Source organism: Pieris rapae, chromosome 11 (genome assembly GCF_905147795.1).
Source record: "Pieris rapae chromosome 11, ilPieRapa1.1, whole genome shotgun sequence".
Lineage (NCBI taxonomy): Eukaryota > Metazoa > Arthropoda > Insecta > Lepidoptera > Pieridae > Pieris > Pieris rapae.
In genome coordinates, this window is record NC_059519.1 from 734,354 (window position 1) to 757,240 (window position 22,887).

At 35.8% G+C, this 22,887-nt stretch overlaps 1 protein-coding gene across 11 annotated transcripts in view; it reads right to left on the reverse strand.

Annotated features, from left to right (window-relative positions):
- LOC110991564 (kinase D-interacting substrate of 220 kDa B) overlaps nucleotides 1-22,887 on the reverse strand; it is a 35,761-nt gene that overhangs the window by 7,398 nt on the left and 5,476 nt on the right. For 3 of the 11 annotated variants that reach the window (XM_045629947.1, XM_045629942.1, XM_045629948.1), the window contains exons 2-17: nucleotides 15,769-15,903; nucleotides 15,126-15,323; nucleotides 13,721-13,830; nucleotides 10,768-10,988; nucleotides 7,513-7,670; nucleotides 7,172-7,375; nucleotides 6,763-6,906; nucleotides 6,220-6,517; nucleotides 5,563-5,770; nucleotides 4,841-4,978; nucleotides 4,249-4,419; nucleotides 3,808-3,924; nucleotides 3,344-3,554; nucleotides 2,833-3,012; nucleotides 1,316-1,510; nucleotides 645-906 (exon numbers count right to left, since the gene is read on the reverse strand). In XM_045629947.1, the coding sequence (XP_045485903.1) occupies nucleotides 645-906; nucleotides 1,316-1,510; nucleotides 2,833-3,012; nucleotides 3,344-3,554; nucleotides 3,808-3,924; nucleotides 4,249-4,419; nucleotides 4,841-4,978; nucleotides 5,563-5,770; nucleotides 6,220-6,517; nucleotides 6,763-6,906; nucleotides 7,172-7,375; nucleotides 7,513-7,670; nucleotides 10,768-10,988; nucleotides 13,721-13,830; nucleotides 15,126-15,323; nucleotides 15,769-15,882 (2,929 nt within the window). In that variant the 5' untranslated portion in view covers nucleotides 15,883-15,903. Of the gene's footprint in view, nucleotides 1-644; nucleotides 907-1,315; nucleotides 1,511-2,832; nucleotides 3,013-3,343; nucleotides 3,555-3,807; nucleotides 3,925-4,248; nucleotides 4,420-4,840; nucleotides 4,979-5,562; nucleotides 5,771-6,219; nucleotides 6,518-6,762; nucleotides 6,907-7,171; nucleotides 7,376-7,512; nucleotides 7,671-10,767; nucleotides 10,989-13,720; nucleotides 13,831-15,125; nucleotides 15,324-15,768; nucleotides 15,904-16,276; nucleotides 16,388-16,700; nucleotides 17,353-17,420; nucleotides 17,547-19,845; nucleotides 19,910-20,575; nucleotides 20,991-22,887 lie in introns of those variants that run through there. The other 8 variants (XM_045629940.1, XM_045629939.1, XM_045629944.1 and 5 more) reach the window with 7 other exon arrangements.

Consider the following 22,887-nt stretch of genomic DNA (forward strand, 5'->3'; position numbering starts at 1 on the left):
CTGATTCAATTAGATTTTAAATACAAGAAATCAAATAATCGTTTGCAATTATAAGGCAAAACTGTTTTTGCTATAATTTTGTTATGTATATGTCACCGTAAGATTGTAAACATCGTTATATTACAATCTATCTAGTAAGATTGTAAACTATCGATAGATTGTGAACCGTATCATTATGATTGCAATTTAACGCATTATTTTTCGCTTGATTGTAATCTATCGATGGGAAGCGGTCAAATTGTGAACCGGCGTAGGACGGAATGCAACTCGCGCTCTGATTGGTTGAACGGTATGTGCCCCTAGAGAAATGAAGATCAAGCAAAAATACACGTTATTGGTTGACGCGTTCGTTTAGTAGTTACATATTAGAACTTTAACAATTCGGTCACATAAGGTTTGTGCGGTAAACGCAAATTTTATTTTCATTGAAATGTATAGACTATAGAGTGTGAATATACGTATATATATACAAATACATTGAGTGATCATATACTGGTACATGATCATCTATTGGGGCTTTTACGATATTAAGAATTAATTTACAAAGAAGTTTCACTTTTGACATGTGCACTTTGTACGCACGCACTATTTTCACTACAAAGAATACGTCCTGTAAACGAAACATATAAAGGATTGTAACTCACCAGTAACATACAGCACATTCATCAACCGTCGCATGCTCCTAGGGTTGACGTCGCTGAAGTAGTCATCGGTCAGCAGAACCCGTCCCAGGTCGGCAGCCCCTCCTGCCGGTGTCGGGACGGCCCTGTGCAGACCAGATGCCACCGAGGAAGCGATGGACTCCGAAGGTCGGAGACGTCTCACGCTCTCTTTGGTCTGCTGGGGCTTTATGCGCTCCTGGCTGGACATGAGTTCCGATGTCGACGAAAGACGTCGCGATGATACCTGGAACATTATATCGACTTGCATGGTAGGAATATTTATGGTAAGAAAAACTGTCATCATACAATTTCTATTTCTTGCATTCGTGACATGTTTGTCTAGTGGTATCAGCGTGCGACTGTAATTCCTGAGGTCTTAGGTTCAATCCCGGCTATGCAACCATAGACTTAACAGTCACTCGAACAGTAAAAGAAAACATGGTGATGAAACCGACTGGCCTTAAATCCAAAAAGTCGACAGCGCAGGAAGGTAATCACCTACTTGTATATGATCATGAAATAGATACAGAAATACAAGGCCCAGACCTAAAAAGTTTGTAGTGCCAGTGATTTATTTTATTGGATTTGTCAATAAAAATATTTAACATTTAATAATTCACAAAGGCAGCCTTAGTACGTAATAAACTACGTACCGATCGTTGCAGCGACGTGGAGAAATCCTCTGCAGCGATATTGTGCATCCTCTTGGTGGCAGTCTGCTGAGCGCTCTTCACTCTACGCAAAGCCGAGTTCTGGAGGTAGAACGGCAGTTGGACCATGTTCCGGAGATAATCCCAGCCTCCGATGTTGCTCTCCGACAGTGCTCGGCGACTGTTTATTTCTACCGCCTGTTTTGTTATCCAACGTTATTAGGGACGTTTCTAAGAACTCGTTTAAAACGAATACACACAACTGGAGGCACTGATTACATATATATATATACATATTTCAATCCCTGACAACATATAAGCAAGTTTTTATTGCGCTTATAGAATGATACTTTTCGTGGAATCGACTCCTGGGAATCTTCCCTGAGAGATGCGACCTGGCCCTCTTATACTATAGACAATCTATTGAGAATAGGACGCTCGGCTAATATTGCTTGCTATTAGAGGTGTTTACATTGACGATAATATTGTAGTTTTGCTATACGGATATTCATGCAATACATTTATATACAACGTCCATAGAAGAAAACCAAAAAAAACCTGCAACCCAGGCGTAGAAGCATGCAAGCACACTGTACTGACATTATTAGCCCTATATTCAACACGGCTGAGGGACCACAAATATATGGGATTTGAATAAAATCTGCATGGATTTTGGGACATTTCCCTAAAATCTTACAAATTTTGGGATACATTTTGATTTTATCTGCTAGTCCAAGGCAGAATTTGTTTTTAGCTATGGAGATGACATAGAAGAATCTTATTTCTGGGTCTATTTTCAGTCAGATTCTCTGATGATTCTCAAGAATCACGCTTTAATTTATGAGGGCTTCATATACAAGGCTATTTGCTAACGGAGACACGACACTCCAACTCGACTAACCTCCATCCAAGCCACCTGCGCAGTGGAAACTTGTTAGAACCACAATATTAGTACTAAGCCTAGAACCTACCTATTCATTTAAACGAATAACAATAAACTCAATCGGTCAAAATACATAAGTAAAAATATGACAAAATAATATAAAATAAATATAAATATTTGGAATATACCAAATATTAGACAATTTTATTGAAGTGAAACTTCTTTAGGCGCATGAGGATAATTTTTTTACGGATGAAACGTCACGAAGATGTGCAGCGTTTTTGTCGAAGAGAGAGAGCGATTGAAAGAGAGAGAGAGAGTATTAGTTTAGTAGTTACATACTAGACCTTTAGATAGCAATTCTGTCGCATAACGTCTTGTGCAGTAAACGCAGATTTTTTATTTATTTATATTATCATTAGCATGTATACAGTCTATAAACAGTGTGAATACATAATCATCCATAGGGCTTTTACCTTAAATATAATTAATTTATAAAGAAGTTTCACTTCTGACCCGTGTACTTTGTACGCACGCACTTTTTTTTAATTATTAAAAATACTAACTGAAATAATTACTTAAAAATTTTAAATTTAAATCCACTTGAACACTACTAATAAAACAGAGTGAAGCTCACCTTGCTAATGATATGAGGGTCGATGGCCAGCAGCAATATGAAGGGGCTCTTGGGGTCCGAGCAGAGCGCGTGTACTGCGTTGAGGAGGGCCAAGACCTTCTCCTGTTCACAGCTGTCCAGAGCGTCCACCACCACCACCAACCGGGTCTGCTGACCCGTAAAGGCATCCAGGCACGATACCTGAAAATATTTATTTATTTATCACTACATTTTTCTATCTTAACAGTAATTACTAATACGATAGAATTCCAAAATCCCACACCAACTATTCTAGATAAAAACATTAAAAAATTAAACTTATATTCCTAAATCTATCTATCCATAACTAACAATATAGCTAGCAACTCTTGTGAATATATATAGCTCCATAATAAATATAAAAACAGCGCAACCAGAATTGAGTGGAAATAAGAAAAAAATATTAGTCATAAATTTAATTTATATGTTAGAAATAAAACAATTGAACAAATCGTTTTTAACATACGAAAGCCATCAAAAACAATATACGTACGGTGTGCGTCAGGGCCTGCACTTCCGGCCTCAGAGCGAGCACATGCGCGTGGTGGTTCTTCACGGCCTGCCGAGCCACCCGGGTGAGCCTGACCCGGGGCGGAATGGCCAGGGCGGCCAGAGCCCGACCCGCGGTGAACACGTTGGCCAACAGCAGCGCACCTGAGGCTGCGCATGCGCCGATCAGCAGACCCTGTTGAATGTCACGCCGTCTGATCGACGACACTTCGCTGAGCCGTCGTTTCTTTCTTATTTTTTGCTCTGATATCTTATTAAACTAATTCAAGTGGAGTCGAATAATTAAGAAAAAAATAAGAAAGCTCAGCAAAGAAAATAAAACAAACTAAATTATCTTAAACATTAGTTTAAATAAAAAAATAGATTAAAAAAAAATCTATTAAAGTAAAACCCAAATGAAGACGTGTATCCAAAGAAAAGATTTTGTGACTCGATATTTCGTCTTACGATTGATCTACTCCAGGGTCAGTGAGGTAAATGGTCAAAATGCAGGCAGCCAGTAAGATGCACGTGAAGCAAATCTCGAATGTCACGATATGAGGGATGCAGCATGCGCGGCGCCATCTGCAATTTCATATTTCATTTGACAAAAATCATTAATCCCCCATTCCCCATGTCAACAAAATAAGAAAATGAAAGTCCCCCCTGTCCTCTACAGTGCATACTTGAACGGCTATCTTACCGATTTAACCTACTTTTAATAAGAGTTAAATCTAAATTAAATAGTCAAATATTTGAACTGTCATTTAACGAAAAAATAATGCATATTATAAGTCATTTTTTATTTTTGTTCTCATACCAACTCAATTTAAATTTATATATATTAACACAAATGTCACCATTATCTATAGTAATATAAATCAATTAATCAACAGAATTTATTCTGACCTCCAGCCCGAAGTAGAAGAGACAGGCTTAGGCCTGAAGGCCCGTGCCAGTCTGGTGCAGACCCGGCCGTACTGCAGCTCCAGGGCTTCGGCCAGACTCGCCAACATTTGAACCACCATCGCCTCACTCTCTTGACCGCTGCCACTCTTCATGCCTTCGGTGAAGTGGAATCTGTGTAATTCTTAAATATAAATCCTCCGTCTACATTCATAAATAGGTAGTGTTTAGTTGTGAACGAAAACGTTGGATAAGTCAAATAGATTATAATTTGTTAATTAATTAAAATATAATATGTATTGTTGAAAATGCCACAATATTTGTAATAAAAAAAGTTGCTGTCTATTACATGAACTAATCAAAACTTTATTTTTTGAATTGTTAATTAAATAATAATATATTTTATTATATATAACCTGTTGAGTAACCCGAACATTAGACATACAAAAACTTCGACTTCCTAGCTCGACAATAATGCACATCAAAAATGATGAATTTCATCTACCAAACCTTGCATAAGAGAAAGGAGATAATGTATACAAATTTAGAGAAAGTTCAAGAAAATAATTCTACTATACGTATACAAAGAACTTACCGTATAGGTGTGGCAGGCAACGCCCTCGGATCGTTCGGCCCTGGAGGGTGACAGAACACCACTTGAAGCACCAGCAGTAGGGAACTAAATCGCTTCCCCATGGCCGACAAAACACCTCCCGCCCACCACCATTCGTATCTGAAATTCGTACAAATCTTAAAATATAATACGCTTGTGAATTTCAATTTGTTAATTAAGTTTTTTTATTAACTAGAGAAAATGAATGAATCAATTATATTTATTGATTTAAAAATGTATGATTAGCAACATAAAGTATATTATTTTATATCTTTAAACGAGCAATTCTTGTATATTGATATATATAATTGGAATCTCGGGATCGGCCCCAACGATTTTCATGAAATTTAGTATACAGGAGGTTTCGGGGGCGATAAATCGATCTAGCTAGGAATAAATGATAGAAAATAACAAAAAGGTGGTGTTTGAGTAGTCCCAATTTAAACTGAAAAATGAATCTTCCTGACATCTATCGGCGAATAATAATTTTTAAATTGCCTTAACGACACAACAACACTAAAGCTATTCCAGCATATATAATCTATATTGTTCATATTTCATCATTTTATTAGTATGTAATTCGTACTTATATATAATTTCCAAAAACACAATTTATAAAAAAATTAAAATACCGAGCAAAGCTCGGCCATCCAGGTACTATTTAATTAATTGAGTAAACTACAGTGCATAAGAAAGTAACTTACCGGTGCGTGAGGTACCACAGCGTATACAGAGCCAGATAGAAGGTAGCGAAGAGCACGAAGCAGAGTCCCAGAGCGAGATAGGGCGGCGCCCCGCAAGCCGCCGCGACTGCCGCCAAGGCCAGGGCGGCGTGCCAGGCGCTCCACCACACCGCCCACGACCACGACCAGCCCGTCTCGCTCCACTGCCGGGCGAAGTTCTTCATCTCCTCTGCGAGTATTAGTCTCATATTCAAATAACTTAATTATTTTCAGAGATTGAAAAAAGTGTGTACGTACAAAGTACGCATGCCAGGAGTGAAACTTCTTTGTAAATAATTATTACTAGTAAAAGCCCCAATAGATGTTCAATGTTCACGTTGTACCAGTATATGATCCCTCCATGTATTTGTATATCTTTATTCAGACTGCATGCGTTCTAATGGTATTATAAATAAATAAAAAACCAATGTTTAATGCACGTTATGCGACCATCTAAAGTTCTAATATGTAAAGTGTAAATTTTCTCGATCTCCCTGTCTCACTCTCTCTCAATCGGTCTAAATCGCTCTCTCCCTTTCCTTCAACTAAAACGCTGCACATCTTCGTGACGTTTCATCCGAAAACAAATTACCCTAAAGAAGTTTCACTTGAAAAACGTCGATCATAAGCACGGCTCACCTTTAAGCTTGTTCAGCAAGAACGACTTCCCCGATCCCCACCTGGCGAACAGCCCCACCGTGATGGGCACCGACAGACTGGGCTCCGACAGCATGTCGGCCAGCGCCGCGCTGTACAGCTCGTAGCCCAACATGTTCTCGTTGTCCTCGTTGGTGTTCAGCTTGCGAGCTCCGAATATTTGGCCCAAAATGGTTTTGTTGTAGCTCATGTCGATGTTGTACGGCGTTTCGTTCAGTTTGTTCGGTTTGTACAGGAGTTGGCTGTTCTTGGGGTTGCGGAGGAGGATTTCGACGATTTGCTGAAAAAAGGATTTAGCTGTTACATACGGAAAAATATTTAGCGGATAGGCGGCTCATTTGATGTTAAGTTATAATTAACCCCCAATGCCAGAGGGCTCGTGGGTGCGTTACCGGCCTTTGAAGAACTGGTACAAAGAGCGTACCAGTTCGTGAGGGACCCTAAGTTGAATTTTTTCGAAAATACTTCAGTGGGCAGTTGGTTCGTGCATTTGTGCAAATGAACAATAATAAATAGTGATATTACCTTGGACCGCGCCCTCATAGCGATATGCAGTGCGGTATCACCCCTGTTGTCAGCCACATTGACGCGGGCCTTGCGCTCCAACAATAACGCGACCATTTCCGCATTACGGGACCGCACTGCACGGAGTAATGGGGTATCACCTGTCTAAAAAAGACATGAGAAAGAGAAGAATGAGAAATTTGTATATAACTGCCATTTTTCAGTTTTAACCCTAGTATAAATTTTAAAAATCTTATTGTTTTATACAAATGAATAATTATTTTACTTATGGCTTAATGTATTAAAAATAATCTACAAGCACAGAAAATACCTAAAAAACTACCAAACGCTTCAACAGTAGTACTGGTACTGTGATGCTTAATCCAGCAGCTCAATAAACAACTTCCCATTTGAACTTCAAAATACTCACTATAGTACAATGTTCCAGGTCTGGATTCGAAGCTAAAAGCAATTTCAAAATGGCCACATGGCCTTTCTCCACCGCAGTGTACACTGGAGTCTTCTTCTCTTTCCCTGGAAGGTCTACATCTACGTGCTTCTTTAGCAATGCCTCCACTATGTGCTTGTAGCCACCCTTCACTGCTTGTATTAGGGGAGTGTCTTTCGAGTGGTCCTGAAAACAATACACCATATATACCGCACATAATAAATATAATTACACCTATCTGTATGAATTAAATTACTATAAAAATCAGACATTATCATGATATTCATTTCTATAAATGCTAGTTTATTAATCATTAAACATACCTGTACATTAATGTACGCCCCAGAATTAATCAAAGCTAAAGCTATGTCATAGAAGCCTTCCTTGCAAGCTGTCGCCAGCGCAGTACAACCATCCTTGTCTAGCGCATTCACATTTGGCTTATGTTCTAACAGCATTTGTACGATTTCGAAATAGTTTCCTGAAAATGTGTAAATTCCAACTTAAAACAATACCGATGAGATGGAACGTTTTTAATAACTTCTAAGACCTGGTAGTAATGACTTGAGTTTATATGGTCCTTCAAGCCGGATAAGCAAAGTGTTATGTTAAAATCTTGCAAATATAACAAAAATTTGGTCATCATAAACGAAATTTAGAAAAATAGCAACTTTAAAAATTAAGTTATTTTAACACACATTAAGAAATTATTAATAATTAATATAAAATATCCCTCTGACACTTTAAACACAATTAAATTTTCTGTCATGTACATGCAGTTACAAATATATTTATTTGATGTAGGTTATAACAACATTTTGTGCCAAGACATCAATCATCGCTAATGACGGCCGTTGGCAAAACAGACGAAGCTTGAAAAACAACTTTACTGATAAATCTTAAATTCATTAACGCACAAACACGTAAACATAGTTTTCTTATCAAATTACAATGATTCAAATTCATTACAACCCGTCATCTGTTGGGAAGATGTCTCTTCTGTTGGTATACATCTCAAATTTTAAAGGAATAGATGTTGTCGAATCATAAAGAATAATAGTACTGTTTCAAAAATTTGTTAAGATTTTTATTATTTCATTGCGGTGGAGACTGATAGTTTGTGCACTGAGTTTGTGACTTCACAAGAGCTGCTTGTTATGTAATCAATTAAGAGATATAATATACTATAGTATATAGAGGTCGGTGCAGGTATTATTTTGTGTACTTCTATTGTAAAATTAATTTAAATATAATTATTATGTGAGAAATGAATAAATTAAAAAAAAAAAAAAAGTAAATCAGGCGGTTGTAATATACAGTGTGAAACGAAATGTTAGCACATTTGGTTAACATTGGGCGTGTCTTTTCAATTTTAGAAATACAAGAGCGGTTTTGAAGCACAATAGGGTTACTTACATTTTTCATTGGATTAGGAAAATTTGCTTATATTTAGATTCTATTTTGATATCAATCAGTTTAGATTTCAAGATCTCGCTTAGAAAAACCAATATTGAATCGGTGATATGTGTTTATATTTATTACAACCTTGGCCTGTTTAAAATTAGAATAATTTATAATCAATTTACGAGACTAAAATTTCTTGGAATCGGTTTCATGACAAATTCGCATGAATCACTTTAAAGTTTAAACGTTATGCGTAATAGATAAATTTGGTAATCATTACAATATGTTACAATAGGTTATACACATCAGCCCATTCTTCTATAATAAATAAAACAGAAGCGCTACAACGTTTTTATTTTAAGTGCACGTGAAAAATTTAAAATTATGTAAAATAATTATAAGTTTATGGGTCAATCAACTTTTATTTGTCCTGTAAGTACTTTGTTTTGTCCCTGACCAATAATCGCAGTTCTAAAGAAAATTAAGTGGTTTTTTGGCATATGTCGCATTTATCTTATTATTAAGCAAACATACGAGTAAATTTTTTTAAATAAATCACTATTAAACTGGAATTTTAATGGTTGTCCAGGTGACAAAATATCTGGATGTAGCGTTTTTTTATTTGTCCCCAGTAGCTATTTACAATGAAACATTACTTTATACAAAAAAATATTATATGGCAATTAATTACGCTTGTACATAATTATTCATTACAATGTTCACTAAGATGCTAGCATATAGATTTTTGTTTGTTTCATAATTTTACCGAATTTTTTGCATGTTCGTTTTGGTCCCTATTATATTTTATTATTCCGACTTCCACCGGACAACGGTAAAAAAGTTCCGAAACCGAAACATAGATGGAATGATCAGTGCCTTGACAATAAGTCAGTCGATTTATTGACAACACTAATCCAACCGTCATTTTGATTTCATCATTGCCGCGGTGTCAGTCGGTCGCGCGCGTTTTGAAAAAGTGCGTGGCTTTTTTGTGTGTCTACCGGACAACCAGCACAAAAACGTTATTTGATATATCATAGTAAATAAAAGTGAAATATATATTATATTTTATTTATATTTTTCAATCTGCGTAAGACGTAATTCAAAATATCATTATTTATTATCAGAAAGCGCAAAGACTGATAAATGTCACTCGGACAACCAGTCACTTAGACAACCAAAACCGTTGTCCGTGGGACATTTTGGTTGCCCATAGGACATTTAATGATAAAATCAGCATAGAGCAATACTTTTCCTTTCAATAATAAAGTCACGTCTGTTATTTATGGAAGACAAATTGAAATCCATCCTATATTAAGTGAGAATAAAGTGACGATTCACAATTATACTGAATTTCAAATGGTTCAGAAGTCTATTTAGTTAGTTGTCCAAGGGACTATTTCGGAGTCAAATTTACTATTTTATTTAAATAAATCGTTCTGCTCTATGTAAATTCTTAAAATATAAATAATTATCTAAAGAAAAATGTTAAAATATAAAAAAAATTCAAATAAAATTATAAAAATAAAATTTATCATTGATGTACACTTAAAAGTTGATTGACCCATATACATAGCTTCAATTCGTTAAAAAAGTGTTTTCTTTAGATACAGGTTTGTTTGTTGAAAATAAAATTAACTGACGGAGAATATACCTCCAAGCGTAAGGCCTGGTATGTTAGGTCAAATTTAGCTACGAATAAACATTGGCGAGACAAATACTTCCTGTCAACACTTAGAACTGTTTTAATATAGACTTTGTCCTTCGTAAATAACTCAAATCCAAGTAATTTATTTCTGCACTTTCAAAGCTCCCTATTTTATTTGTTGTTTCTACAATTGCAATGCAATTGCAAATGCAATTATAGAGATTAAAAGGCTGGCAACGCACTCGCCAACCCCATGGCATAAGGAGTGTCCATGAGCGGCTGAATTACTTTTTTGGATTTTTATTTCAACCAAAGTTTTTTTCTTGCAATGCTTGCCTAGATAAGCTCGCTCAGAAGCGATAAAACCGCTCATTGCCATAAAACCGTAAATAAATAAACAATGTGCACATCAAAGCTGCCTTCCTGGTTTACGTGGTCACAATCATTTATCGTTATATATACGTTTATCGTTTTCTTTAAAGCTTTGGATTCAATTATCGGAAAAGTTGAAAAAACCACTAACAACCTTGAGTAGCCTGTAGTAAAGGTGTCCAGCAATACATTCCAGCCGTATTGGGATCCGCCCCAGCACGTAGCAAAGCCGCTGCAGCCCCCACATCACCCGCCCTTGCCGCCCAAGTTAGGGCGGAAGTGCCGTATTTGTCGCATGAGTTTGGGCGAGCTCCGGCTGATAGAAGCCGTTGAACCACTCCGCTATGGTGACGACCTGATGCCCATACTAGAGAACTGGAAATTGGACAGAATCATTTTATTACATAACAACATAGTCCAGGAAACCAAAACTATCATAATTTTTTGGTTTTATTGAAAGAAATCAGTGGCAAGAAAAGTAAAGATTCCAGTCTTTTTAGGTTTGGATCTCAGACTTCTGTCTATGTTTCATGATCAGTCAATCTAATAGACAAGTAGGTCTACCTCCTGTGCCTGTCACACATATTTTTGGGTCTAAGGCAAGGCGGTCCCCTCACGATGGTTTCGCACATAGAAACAAGGCCGGGGTCGAATCTTCTAACTCAAAGATGAGAGTCGCACGCTGAAGCTACCAAGTCAATAGTGGTGCAAAAGTACTATTAGTTAATTTTACGATTTTTACGACCCATAACATCAAACCTGTATAAAATATTACTTTTGTTTATATTATTAATGTATTCGTTATCTTACAGCTACACCTATCTATAATATAAAAGAATACATTATATAAAACCAGCACAATATACAAACTAAAACTGATAACATTGTTAAACAAAACAGAAAAACTTAAGTTAATTAAGTAAGAAAATAAAACTGAAATTAATCATCAACCAAACGGCAACTTAATATAAAAAAAAAACTAAGACATTACTACTAAATAGCAGTTTTGCTTTAATTCTGTAGGTATTTAGTAATGTATTCTGTATTTTAAAAATTTTCATCTCTATTTCCATACATAATATCATTTTCCAGTAATTTTCTACACACACCGAAACAAATTAAACAAAGACTGAATAATACCTAATAACTTATGTATCAGTATGGTTCATTAAAATACATTTATGGCGTACAATTTTACTATTCAAATTATTATAAGGCACATTACCAAGATTTACCCATAACATTACATGGGTCAATATTTCTTTGTAACTAAGCGATATAATGAAGAATTTTTTTTTATTACTATATGTAGGTATATTGTAGGGAAGTAAGTATATTTAATTTTTATGTTTCATTAAAAGAACAGATATGTAGTAAAAAAATTTTTAACAAAAATGGTTATTACAGAGAAATATTGACACAATTAATATTCTGGGTAAATATATCTAAAATATATGTTCGTCAGACACTGACACAATAAACGAATACTTAATAATATTCTAGGATTTTCCGTACTAAATTCATTTCACAACAAGACAAATATTTTCTCTCGTAACCCAAGCGCGGTAACCAAACAGTGAAAATAACATAAAAGGAGATTTAGATAAGGGATTCCTTATCACGAGATTAAATTTGACATTGCTGATGATAGCACAGTAATGAGAAACAAACGTTTGGATTAATACATAGGCAAGATCTGGCTGTAAGCCAGTGTAGATGTGAATGAAAAGTCTTCAATTGGATCAAAACAGATTATACTAGATATTTATTATTATATTGTTCTCTACTCTTTGCCACTTAAACAATATAAACCTTTTTGGTCGTAGTTTCAAAAAAAACACCACACCACGATAACACGCGATAAAACTTCGTTACACTAGGACGACACAGATAGAGATACTATCGATGATAATAATTTAAATTAATCATAACAATCTGTGTTACAATAATGTTAACAAATCCTTTTTATGTTACAGGAGACAGACGGGTAGGAGGCTCACCAGATGCAAAGTGACACCGCCGCCCATGGACAACCACCAACAGGCTCGCAAGCTGCTTTTTTGAAGGACCCTAAGTCGAATTGGTTCGGAAATACTTCAGCGTCAGCTGGTTCCACATAATGGTGGAGACATCTTTACGCAACCTTCGAATAGTGTCTGGTCGTCGAAGATTCGGATCGCTCTTCGTTGAATACGGTCAAGTGGAAGGAGCTGGTATTGGGGAGCTCCCGCCTAGAGGTGAGAACAGTACTCAATTTGCCTTTAAAAGACCAACGACGCTCCCGAGACTGCCCCTGGACTGTCCTTTAATTTCTCTTCCGTCCGGTTTCAAATAAAGCATAAATAATTATACTAAACAATACAAATTGCGCTTAATTAGTCTGTATGAGAGCTACAAGGAAATCCGTTCACATTTCGGAGATTCGCGTTAACCTTCAGATTATCTTAAAGGTTTGCCCCGTATGCTAAACACAACTTTTGCGCAATTTTCTATAGATTGCATAGACTATAATATAATATTTTTCTATAGACTGTATAAATAATTTACATATGTATACGGAAATTTTAAGAAAATCGGCTATAAGTACATCTAAAATTTGGACACATATTTTATACCACATTTAATATCTGCCTGAACGATATGAATATTTATTTACAAATTATTACATATGAAATTATGTATGGGAGGAATATAAAGTAGATTTTTAAAATAGAATATATTTAATGAATTATGTACCATTGCTATCTTTTGACATCTTCGATATAGGTAGTTCAATGATCCCTTTACAAAAAAAACATTCGGACGAATTTAATGTGTATAGACCTAATATCAAAGCTTGCCAACTCTCGCCACACTGACACAGTACAATATTTAATGTGGCAAACATATCAAACACAAGAAAAAAAGGACAATCGATTATAGGACTAAATATGGATGTGGAATATATATTTTTATTCACAAATATGTTCATTAAAATTACTTTAGTAGTATTCTACTTCTCAATATAAAATAATGGAATATGTATCAATTCTATTGAGAACTCGCATTTGTTTATAAGTGAGTTTGCTTACTAATTGCCAAATTAACTATCCTAAGATATAACTTACTTTATATTATAGTTTCCATGCGCATGCACATCTGCTCCCTTCTCTAGTAACAACGCTACAATCTCTTCATGCCCCTTATACGATGCCCACATAAGCGGTGTCCAGTTACCCTGTAAAATAACTAAATTGAGCATGTGTAACTATTTATATGTTTGGGCCCCGGATGGGGCTGTATGGCGTCTACCCCTTAATGTCCTTTAATATTAGGGATGGTGGGGTACAGTAAATAATGAACTAGACGGGACTTACAGTTAGCCTATCTACTCAATGTGATGAGCAATCCTAGTGTTCTGTGAACTTGGTGTCTTTGTAGGAGATAAATGTACCAAGGGCCAGAACCAGTCTGTTGCACAGATTAACAAATGCGTTGCTTACTGGATGCTGTCTTCGACACTGCTGACGTCATTATATGTTCGCAAAGAGAGTTCACAGTAGCGATTTTGTGTATCTTATGTATTGAATATATTTAATTTTCGACATCATCGCAGTTGCTTAGTACGGCTGAATGTATTTTCGTGAATACATATATATGTGAATATGTTTACAATCTAATTGTGTACAGCCTATAAATAATTCCATTGTTCTAAATATATGTTGTTTATGAAAAGGGTTTGTTTAGTTTGTATGGATATTTAAGAATGCGTGGATGTCACTGATCTCTTGGCATAGCTCCATCTTAATTATAAATACAAACTGCACAGTCCAGAGAACAGTTTGGTTATTGCTCTATTATAATTTAGGTCACAGGTATCTAGTAACCTCTCGAGGTATCCAACATATGGCTTTGGAATTACCGCACCAGTAGCACTACTTTTTTAATTCTTTATGTGTGGGCCTCAGATATCTGTTTCATGATCATTTGTCAAGTTATTTTATATTAGTTTACTTGATTATCAGCAAGTAGGTGATCGGCCCCCTGTGCCTGTCACACGCCCATTTGAGTCTAAGGCATTCTCACATAGGAAAAACATCCATTGAAGCACAGCCTACGATCTGAAGGATAATGGTCACACGCTCTAGCCTAGGCTAACATTGCTTTTACGTTTTCGGAATTGCATTTATAAAATTCATAGTTGATAACCAACTCACTCTTCGACTTAGTGCACTTTTCTTTCTATAACCGTTAAGGTGTATTTTACAAAGGATAATGCTTTAACGATTTCATATTAGGTGTAAGCAGAAATTTTATTTATCACTCCCATATTGAATATGTGCCTTAATCCTCATGTAGCATAAATCGCCACATAAAATTCAACATATTTTAGCCATTGTTACAGAAGGATCTGAATCACCGTTATTCATATTCCCGCGTTTTCAAATCTTGTCTCCCAGTATTGAAGCTTATGCATACGTTTTTGCACTTATTTTTTTAATACAACTGGACAATGACTAAGTACAAACTCACACAATCCCTCGAGTCAATAGTCACGCTGGCCTCCACCAACTCCCTTACAACGTTGAGGTGTCCCGCCCTTGCAGCGAACGCGAGCGGTGTCCACCCGTCTACGTCCGCAGCGCACGCGTCCGCGCCCGCACCGATAAGCAACCGTACCGCTTCAACTCGCCCCTTCTCGCTTGCGTACATGAGCGCTGTTGTGCCGTTCTGTTAAGAAAAAGATATTATGTGAAAAATTGGTTTCTATTATAAAGTAATAAATGGTGGAACCAAATTTACTTTCTATTGGGTGATTAGGTATTAACATGTTCCGTGATGCGACAGAGTTTAATTTTACTACACTAGCTGTGTCTCCTCATATTCGTTCGTGTTATATCCTATAGCCTATTTAAATATAAAAAATAGGTATATGAACGTGTTGTTCATACCAAAACAAACAAACAAACACTCAATTTTATTAACATTGGAAAATAATCGAGTTAAGGATAACGTGGAACCTGGTTTCTTGAAAATACCCATGAGTTAACTGCTAAAGTCCATTAATAGATACAAAAAGGTGGGTGACTTTTTCGTGTCAGAGGACTCTAGGAGAATCTAACAATACTAATATATATGTGCCCAATTTCTTAAATTATTTTTATGTTATATTTACCTCATCTCTGTCATCGACATTAACATTTTTATTGGCCGCAAGGTAGTTCTGCAGCTCGTTGGTATCATTGTTTATGAGCTGTGAGAGCGTCTTGAAGCAGGCCAGCGACACCATCGACTCGCTGCGATGAAGGCTCTGCAAACACGGAAACCAAAATCAATCGCAAGTCGTGATGAAACAATTGTTTGGAGACGTTACTAATTATATTCAATGTCACTTTTAAAGTTGTATATTCAAAATTTTCCAATCGCATTGTCTTTGTGATATCATTTTAAAATACAGTTATAAAATTTATATCTAAAATTAAAATAGAGAAAAATACACTGATAAGAGATAACAAATAGCGAACTTCAATTATACATATTATTCATTAGGATTTGTTAGCGGTTATGGTGGATAGGTATACTCCATTGCACAGACAACATGCCATTTCGACAACCTTTGACAAACGGACAAACAAACAAGACTTGATTAATAAAACATTAGAGGGTTATATGGTAAAGACAACCTCAACAACTTGCAAACTCCGACGTAACATTCCGTAAAAACACTTTTCATATAATAATTCGATGCAAAAATAATACACGTTTGCACGGCACAACCCACAGAACTAGTAATGAAAACCACATACCTATAGACATTGTGATAAGAAGCGATATCAAGGATATCCTAACAAATTATTGCGGTACGAGGGATTAAACGGCGAACACATTCTGCGAAACAAAGCTCTTCTTATTTTAATCGCGTACGAGTAATTTATCTTTATTTTTAATTATCATTCAAATTCTTTTTTGATTTATCTCGATTGTCTTACCGCATTTAGTGGGTTGTTCAACTAGATTTAGTCTTCGCTACCTACAAATCATGCCTCACACGTTAGTTAAATCTGCCTAAAATGCATTGTTATATCGCGAACTGCAAAACTTTCACACCGGCTATATATCCTGGTGCAGACCATATTAGAGTGTCGACGGAGAGCGAAGCCATGGAAAGGGAATCCATGGCTTAGGCGCCTTCCTTCACCCGGTGGAGCCGTCACGGTGAAGCGAGGCACGTTGAACTGCGCACCCGCAGACAACGGACCGATGTTCTCGTGGTGTCCACCATGCAGGTGGAGGAAGGATGGCCGACGCCGTTTGTTGTGCATCGACGGTGGCATCAGAGTTGCACCTGCAATGCTATTACTCTTCGCTCGTATTTTGGTTGGTTCCTCTACTTCACTTATTTCAGCTACATCAGAATTTTCCGATCTCAATGATCTATCGGACTTCTCTGAGCCAGACGGGCTGGACTCCCTGTCCGAACAATTCGCTTCCAAGACGGTCTCCAGAACCGAGTCTGAATACTCGGGCGGCCTGGACACATTTCGCGGTTTATGTATATTAGCAATGAGGCATCGTATATGAACGTAATCATTATCACTATTATTGTTTGAAAAACTCGGACGCAACATAGTGGTACGAATGTGCACATAATAATTTATGGGTGCACGCGTTCCGTGACAGATTAGCGAGAGACGTGGACGGTGACTAAGTCCAACGGGAAACACGACTCGTCTCGAGTGATACCGATGGGCGGATACTATTTAGAGCGCGGCGCGTCTCAGGGCGGGCGTAAGGCGGGCGGATGAATGAATGCGAGGGGATACGTACTAGAGAATACGTGCTGTAGGTACGCATAGAGATACGATGGAGGATCGCGGTGGCGGTACATTGCGCGGCTCGCTCCGAGGGCACCATGTTGCTGAGTGACCGGTCGCAAGTTACACCGATGAACCGACTGCCGGCCACTCGCCGTGGATACCACCGGACGAAGCCCTCCCCTCCGATGCCGCAATTAGTTCCCATGCGGTTTTTATTTCTTGTTTTGCTTCTAAATTAATCGTGCAAACTATTCAATTGAAAATGTAAACACCACATTGCGTTGTAAGCTTGATATATGATCTAATTTGAACGGCTTTAAATAAACAACATTTAAAGTGAATCATTTTTTTCCTACACAAAATCAACAATCATTTTAATATTATAAAAAGGAATTTCAAATTAAAATCAAGCATTCCTTTAATACATTAAGGGTATGTTTCACAATGTATGGATAAAGTACCCAATAGCTATGCAACACATAAATTATTCGGAAGATAAAATTACCGAATAACGAATTTCGGGTTTCATGACGAATAGCGCTATCTGACAGTAGTGAAACGCAGCAATAGTGTTTATCCTACTAATAAGTAATAAATAGCTTATTTTAATTTATCCGGATATTGAGAAACAGGCCCTAAGTCATTTTCCTTGAAATGTCAAACATTCAACTATGTTTTAACTTCCTGAAGGGCCCTATAAGGTCAAAAATATCGAAGTTAAAAATTTATTCAACGATTAAAAATAACTTTACATAACAATGCAACATCTTGTCTATAAGTTTAAAAATAAAGCAAGCAGCAAAGTTGAAGATCCGAGGTGCAACGAGGCAAAAAGAATAACGGTCTCTCAGGATTGATTACTGCCCAGTCATGCTGAGCCCAGTTAATTTATCCTGATTATACATACATCTATAAACGACCTATTACTATATTCAATAGAGTATTTAGACGAAAATATACTGTAGGTAGGTACTAGCGGACCCGATAGATATTGTGCTATCTTTATGCTTCTTTATACCAAGTATACCAAGTCTATGCAAAAATAGCAAAACTGCATATTAAATTGAACTTTTAAAATTAATCTTGAGCTTTGAACTAACAGTGATGTGCACTAAGGAATTTATATTTTGTTAGAAATCATAAATTAATTATTTTATGTGTTTTATCAATATAGGTACTCCGATCGCAGCATTTTAAACGATATTCATTTTTTTTCATTCTCTTTGATGATATTTTTACAATAAATTCTGTTAATGTTATGTCAATAAAGTTACATCAAAAAAGTTTGAGTTGTATACTGAAAAATTTATATCGTAACAAAAGTCAGAATTACTTAATACGGTGGTTAAGTTTCTTTAATTTTCTAATTCTCCACGCAATTTTCTTATTTTTTATTTTATATGAACCTTCTTCTGACAATAACAAACACAAGAAAAAAAGAATCAGCGAAATCGGTCCACCCGTTCTCGCATGATGCCGTGACCAAGAGAGAAAGGGATTTATTTATGTATATATATCGTATTTAATTTTAATCCAGTAAACGGTATACGCAAAACAATTTTACTTGTCATAAAGCAATACAATTGAGACATATGCCTCATTATATCCGCTTATTTTTATTTTAACACTATCCCGATGCAGTGAGTAATAATAATAACCGGCCTTGCATGGATGAATTCAACATTAGACATAAAATTTTGAAGGTTTAATTGTTTCACTTAAAATTAAATTAGTTATAAGGTTAAAGTTTACTCGTTACGATGGCCACATACATCATATATTTGAGGGTTTAAAATAAAATGCGTGTGGTGTGGTATTAAATACCTCCCACAAAACTTGATTGACACGGGCCAGAGATGAGAATATCGCTTACCAAGAAACAATAAGACATGGAAGAATGTAAAACATATAAAATGTAATGTTTTATACTCAAGATAATTAATATTATGTACATTCAACTAAATATTTAAAAAATAATAGAAATATTGGAATCCAATTTTTAATATCACGAAAATCTGATTCAACTTTTGCGAAGCGTATTTTTTTCAATATTAATATTTAATTAGCTTAATATTATTGTATTGTCAATACTCGGCTTACTTTTATTTCGTTAGTTAGCTTAAAAAGTCCTGTTGCTAATGTTATGTAACAATAAAAATGTGCTTCCTATAAACAAAACAATTTTAGGAGCTTAAAAAACAAAGATGGAAGATGGAGATGTCAGAATAAATGTGGAGATGGTACTCCAACCCAATATCATGGGGGAAAACGAAAGGAAAGGCATAAATGACAACCCAGATTTTGCTGAAAAGACGGCGTAGACGGCGCATGGCCCCCATGCGCACGCGCAAGGCCTCATTCTCTTGACTCGGAGGCAAAACTCACTTTGGGACATAATCATTATAACAACAACAAACAAAAAAACATAAAAAAACCTTAAACGTCCGTTTGAAAGACGATACACGTAGCATTTCACTTTACACACTTCTACTTCTAAACCATGATCTCTTCCCTACAAAATCTTACACCATAATGCTTCCGTTAATCTCGTTCCGCGGCTAAGTAGCCCCAATAATTTATGTAAGGTAAACTCAAAGTTTGTTTAAGGATAAAGATGTTTGCTGTAATAAATTACCAACTGTGTCAGTTTCCACCGCCTTCCACGAGAAACAGAAGTGAAATTAGCACGAAATCAGCTTTATTAAAATAGTCAATATTTACTGTATAAAGGTATATTTATCAGATATCCTAGGTACACATTAACACGACCTTACAGATGCAACAATGTTTGCTCATACAACAGTGAATACTTAGTATATTTCTAACGGAAGAATTTGGTTCGTTATCTTTATATAGATTATATATTACTTAAATGTTAAGCTAACAATATTGCCTATTACTTACTGGCTAAGTTTTGTAATATCATAAAAAATGCAACAAGCACCGATTCTATAGAAAAATGCCAACAAAAATCTCGCCGCCACCGCCCGCGCCGGATTATTTAATCCGAAGGCTAGCCAAACGATTGATTTCGGGCATGCACAGGCAACTTAATCATTAAATCTATGTATTATTTTTTACCAGAAATCTATCGAAATCATTAATTAAACCATTTAATTAATGATACTAAATAATCAATCTTCTTAATGGCACCATAAGACGTACCTCATTATTCATTGATTCCCTAATGGTCTCCCGCACAAAACGATAATACGGAAGAACACTGCCATAACTCCTTGGCAATCTTATCGGTATCACGAGCGGGTTCCGCTCGGAGCCAGACGTAGAAGGCGCGTTATCAAACCATGAAAGCATCTCACTCACATCACTTGAAACTATCACAATCCCAGAAACGCCATTGAGGGTAGCCAATTAAAATTCTGTTTACGTCCTGTGACCCTCTCTTCAAGAGGTATCGATAATGAATGATTGAAAGTACTCGGGAAGCTTATCAATCCTATCATTCGTTTGTTTGTTGTGTCCTACTCATGCTTTACTTAATATCGGTAAAACCGTATTTATGTAAAAGCATTTTAAATTACACGAAAATATTATATTGCAAACACTGCACACAAAGCGGTTACATATTTTTGAGCTAATCACAGTTTTATGTGGTTGCAAATAACAAGTGTTAATATAAAATTTTTTAACGGTCAGTAGCGCCACCTATCGACGTTACTTAACATCTATAAGACGTCAAATGTTGTAAAACCGCGTGACATCGTACGTGTCCAACAGATGGCGTAATTCTACACTTAAAACTAAATTCAAAAAATAATATTGCATACAGATTCACATTCCCGACTACATTGTACAATGAATAATGTATGTGTTTTGTGAATACGAAATAGAACTCGACTACAAATCAGAAACCACAAACGCGCGTCCTTCATACACCTAAACAAACAATTAAAATGTTTGATTCATTCTCCATAAAGGCAATTGAACGGAATTGTACCACAATTCGTTGTATTCAATGATTACTGGAACCAATAATGGCTACTCAATTGCATATTATGATTTTGACTTCGAGATGCTGTTGCAATAAGTGTAACGGTAAAATTTTACGTCAAACCATAGCAGTTTTGCATATTTATTTACATACCTACAAAGCAAAATTGCAAAAAAGGTTTCTTTTTAGCAATAGTTTTTATTTATTTACAGTTTTGCGAATTCCACTGTGAAAACATGTCTTATCTGAATTTTTCTGGCAGGAATGTTTTTATCATGTTTAGGCAAGAAGGCCTTTTGTGCGTCGAGCCTTTTGTCAGTTTAATATTTATGAAAGGCGGTATTGAGGTGGATAACATTTCGCTGGCAAGTCCACAAGATACAGCCTCGGAATGGAATGAATGGACCTCGAATGTATAGCCTACAATCGTTTAAAACTGACGTTGATTTTGTTTGCTTAAATAAATCTCAGTATAGCATTCTCATTAAAACGAGTACCTAATTGATAGCTAGAATATATGTATGTATATAGCGGAACAATCATCTACGAACTTTCTTTTTTCACATTAATAATCATGTTGTAAGTAACAAAATTATTGGCGTTTTTGTCTCAAGGCGTAGTCTTGTCTTGAAACCGCTCAGACTCAAGAAATTTTCATAACAAAAGAATATCTCATCGTATCAGTTTCACAGCTATCCAATTTCAATAACTTACACTTTCTACTTAGACAGCTATAAGTTATTACTTAGAAACTCTCATCAAAGAGAATAACAAGTATTCAATAAAACAATACTGACTACATAATTTTTTACTATACAGCCATTTATGGTATATTACTTCTTGACAAATAGATTTTAAAGATAAAATATATTTTAATATAGCCTTTTACATTAGTGTCTTTGAAATGCAAAGCACGTAGGGCATTCTCTTCATCCTCAGGTTGACAACAGCAGTTTTCAAAAGCAATAAACCGAAATCGCTTAATATATTGTGACTATAAATATTCCATCATTCCTCTTGGATCTCGTTAAATGGAGAAATCGTCTACTTGTGAATTCCAAAGTTATTAAATAATAATAAGTTAAGGGTTAAAATAGTTTTATATTCCATACATTTTAAACGAAATTGGAATTTTGTCGTCGGTGAGACTGATATATATAATATATATTTGGATAAGTTTAAACTATTAATACATTCTACTGTGTTATGACGTGTTATTATCAAGATTGATAGGCATACACTGATAAGTGCGATATTCTCAACATTACATAATATCTTATTTAATTTTCTGTTTATGCAATGTATATAGAATTCAATTGTGTCTTGGCAGTAACCCAGGGCAAAATCGTATTTCAACAAATTGAGTGTACACTTCAGTACTTAATACATTTATAAACCTAGACACGTCTGAACGCAGTAAATTGGTCTTAAAATAAGCATTCGTAAATTAAAACATTTAACAATATGAACGTTTTGGAAAGGAAGGTTCAACTCTTAATACCAAGCTACATATAATTTATTCATT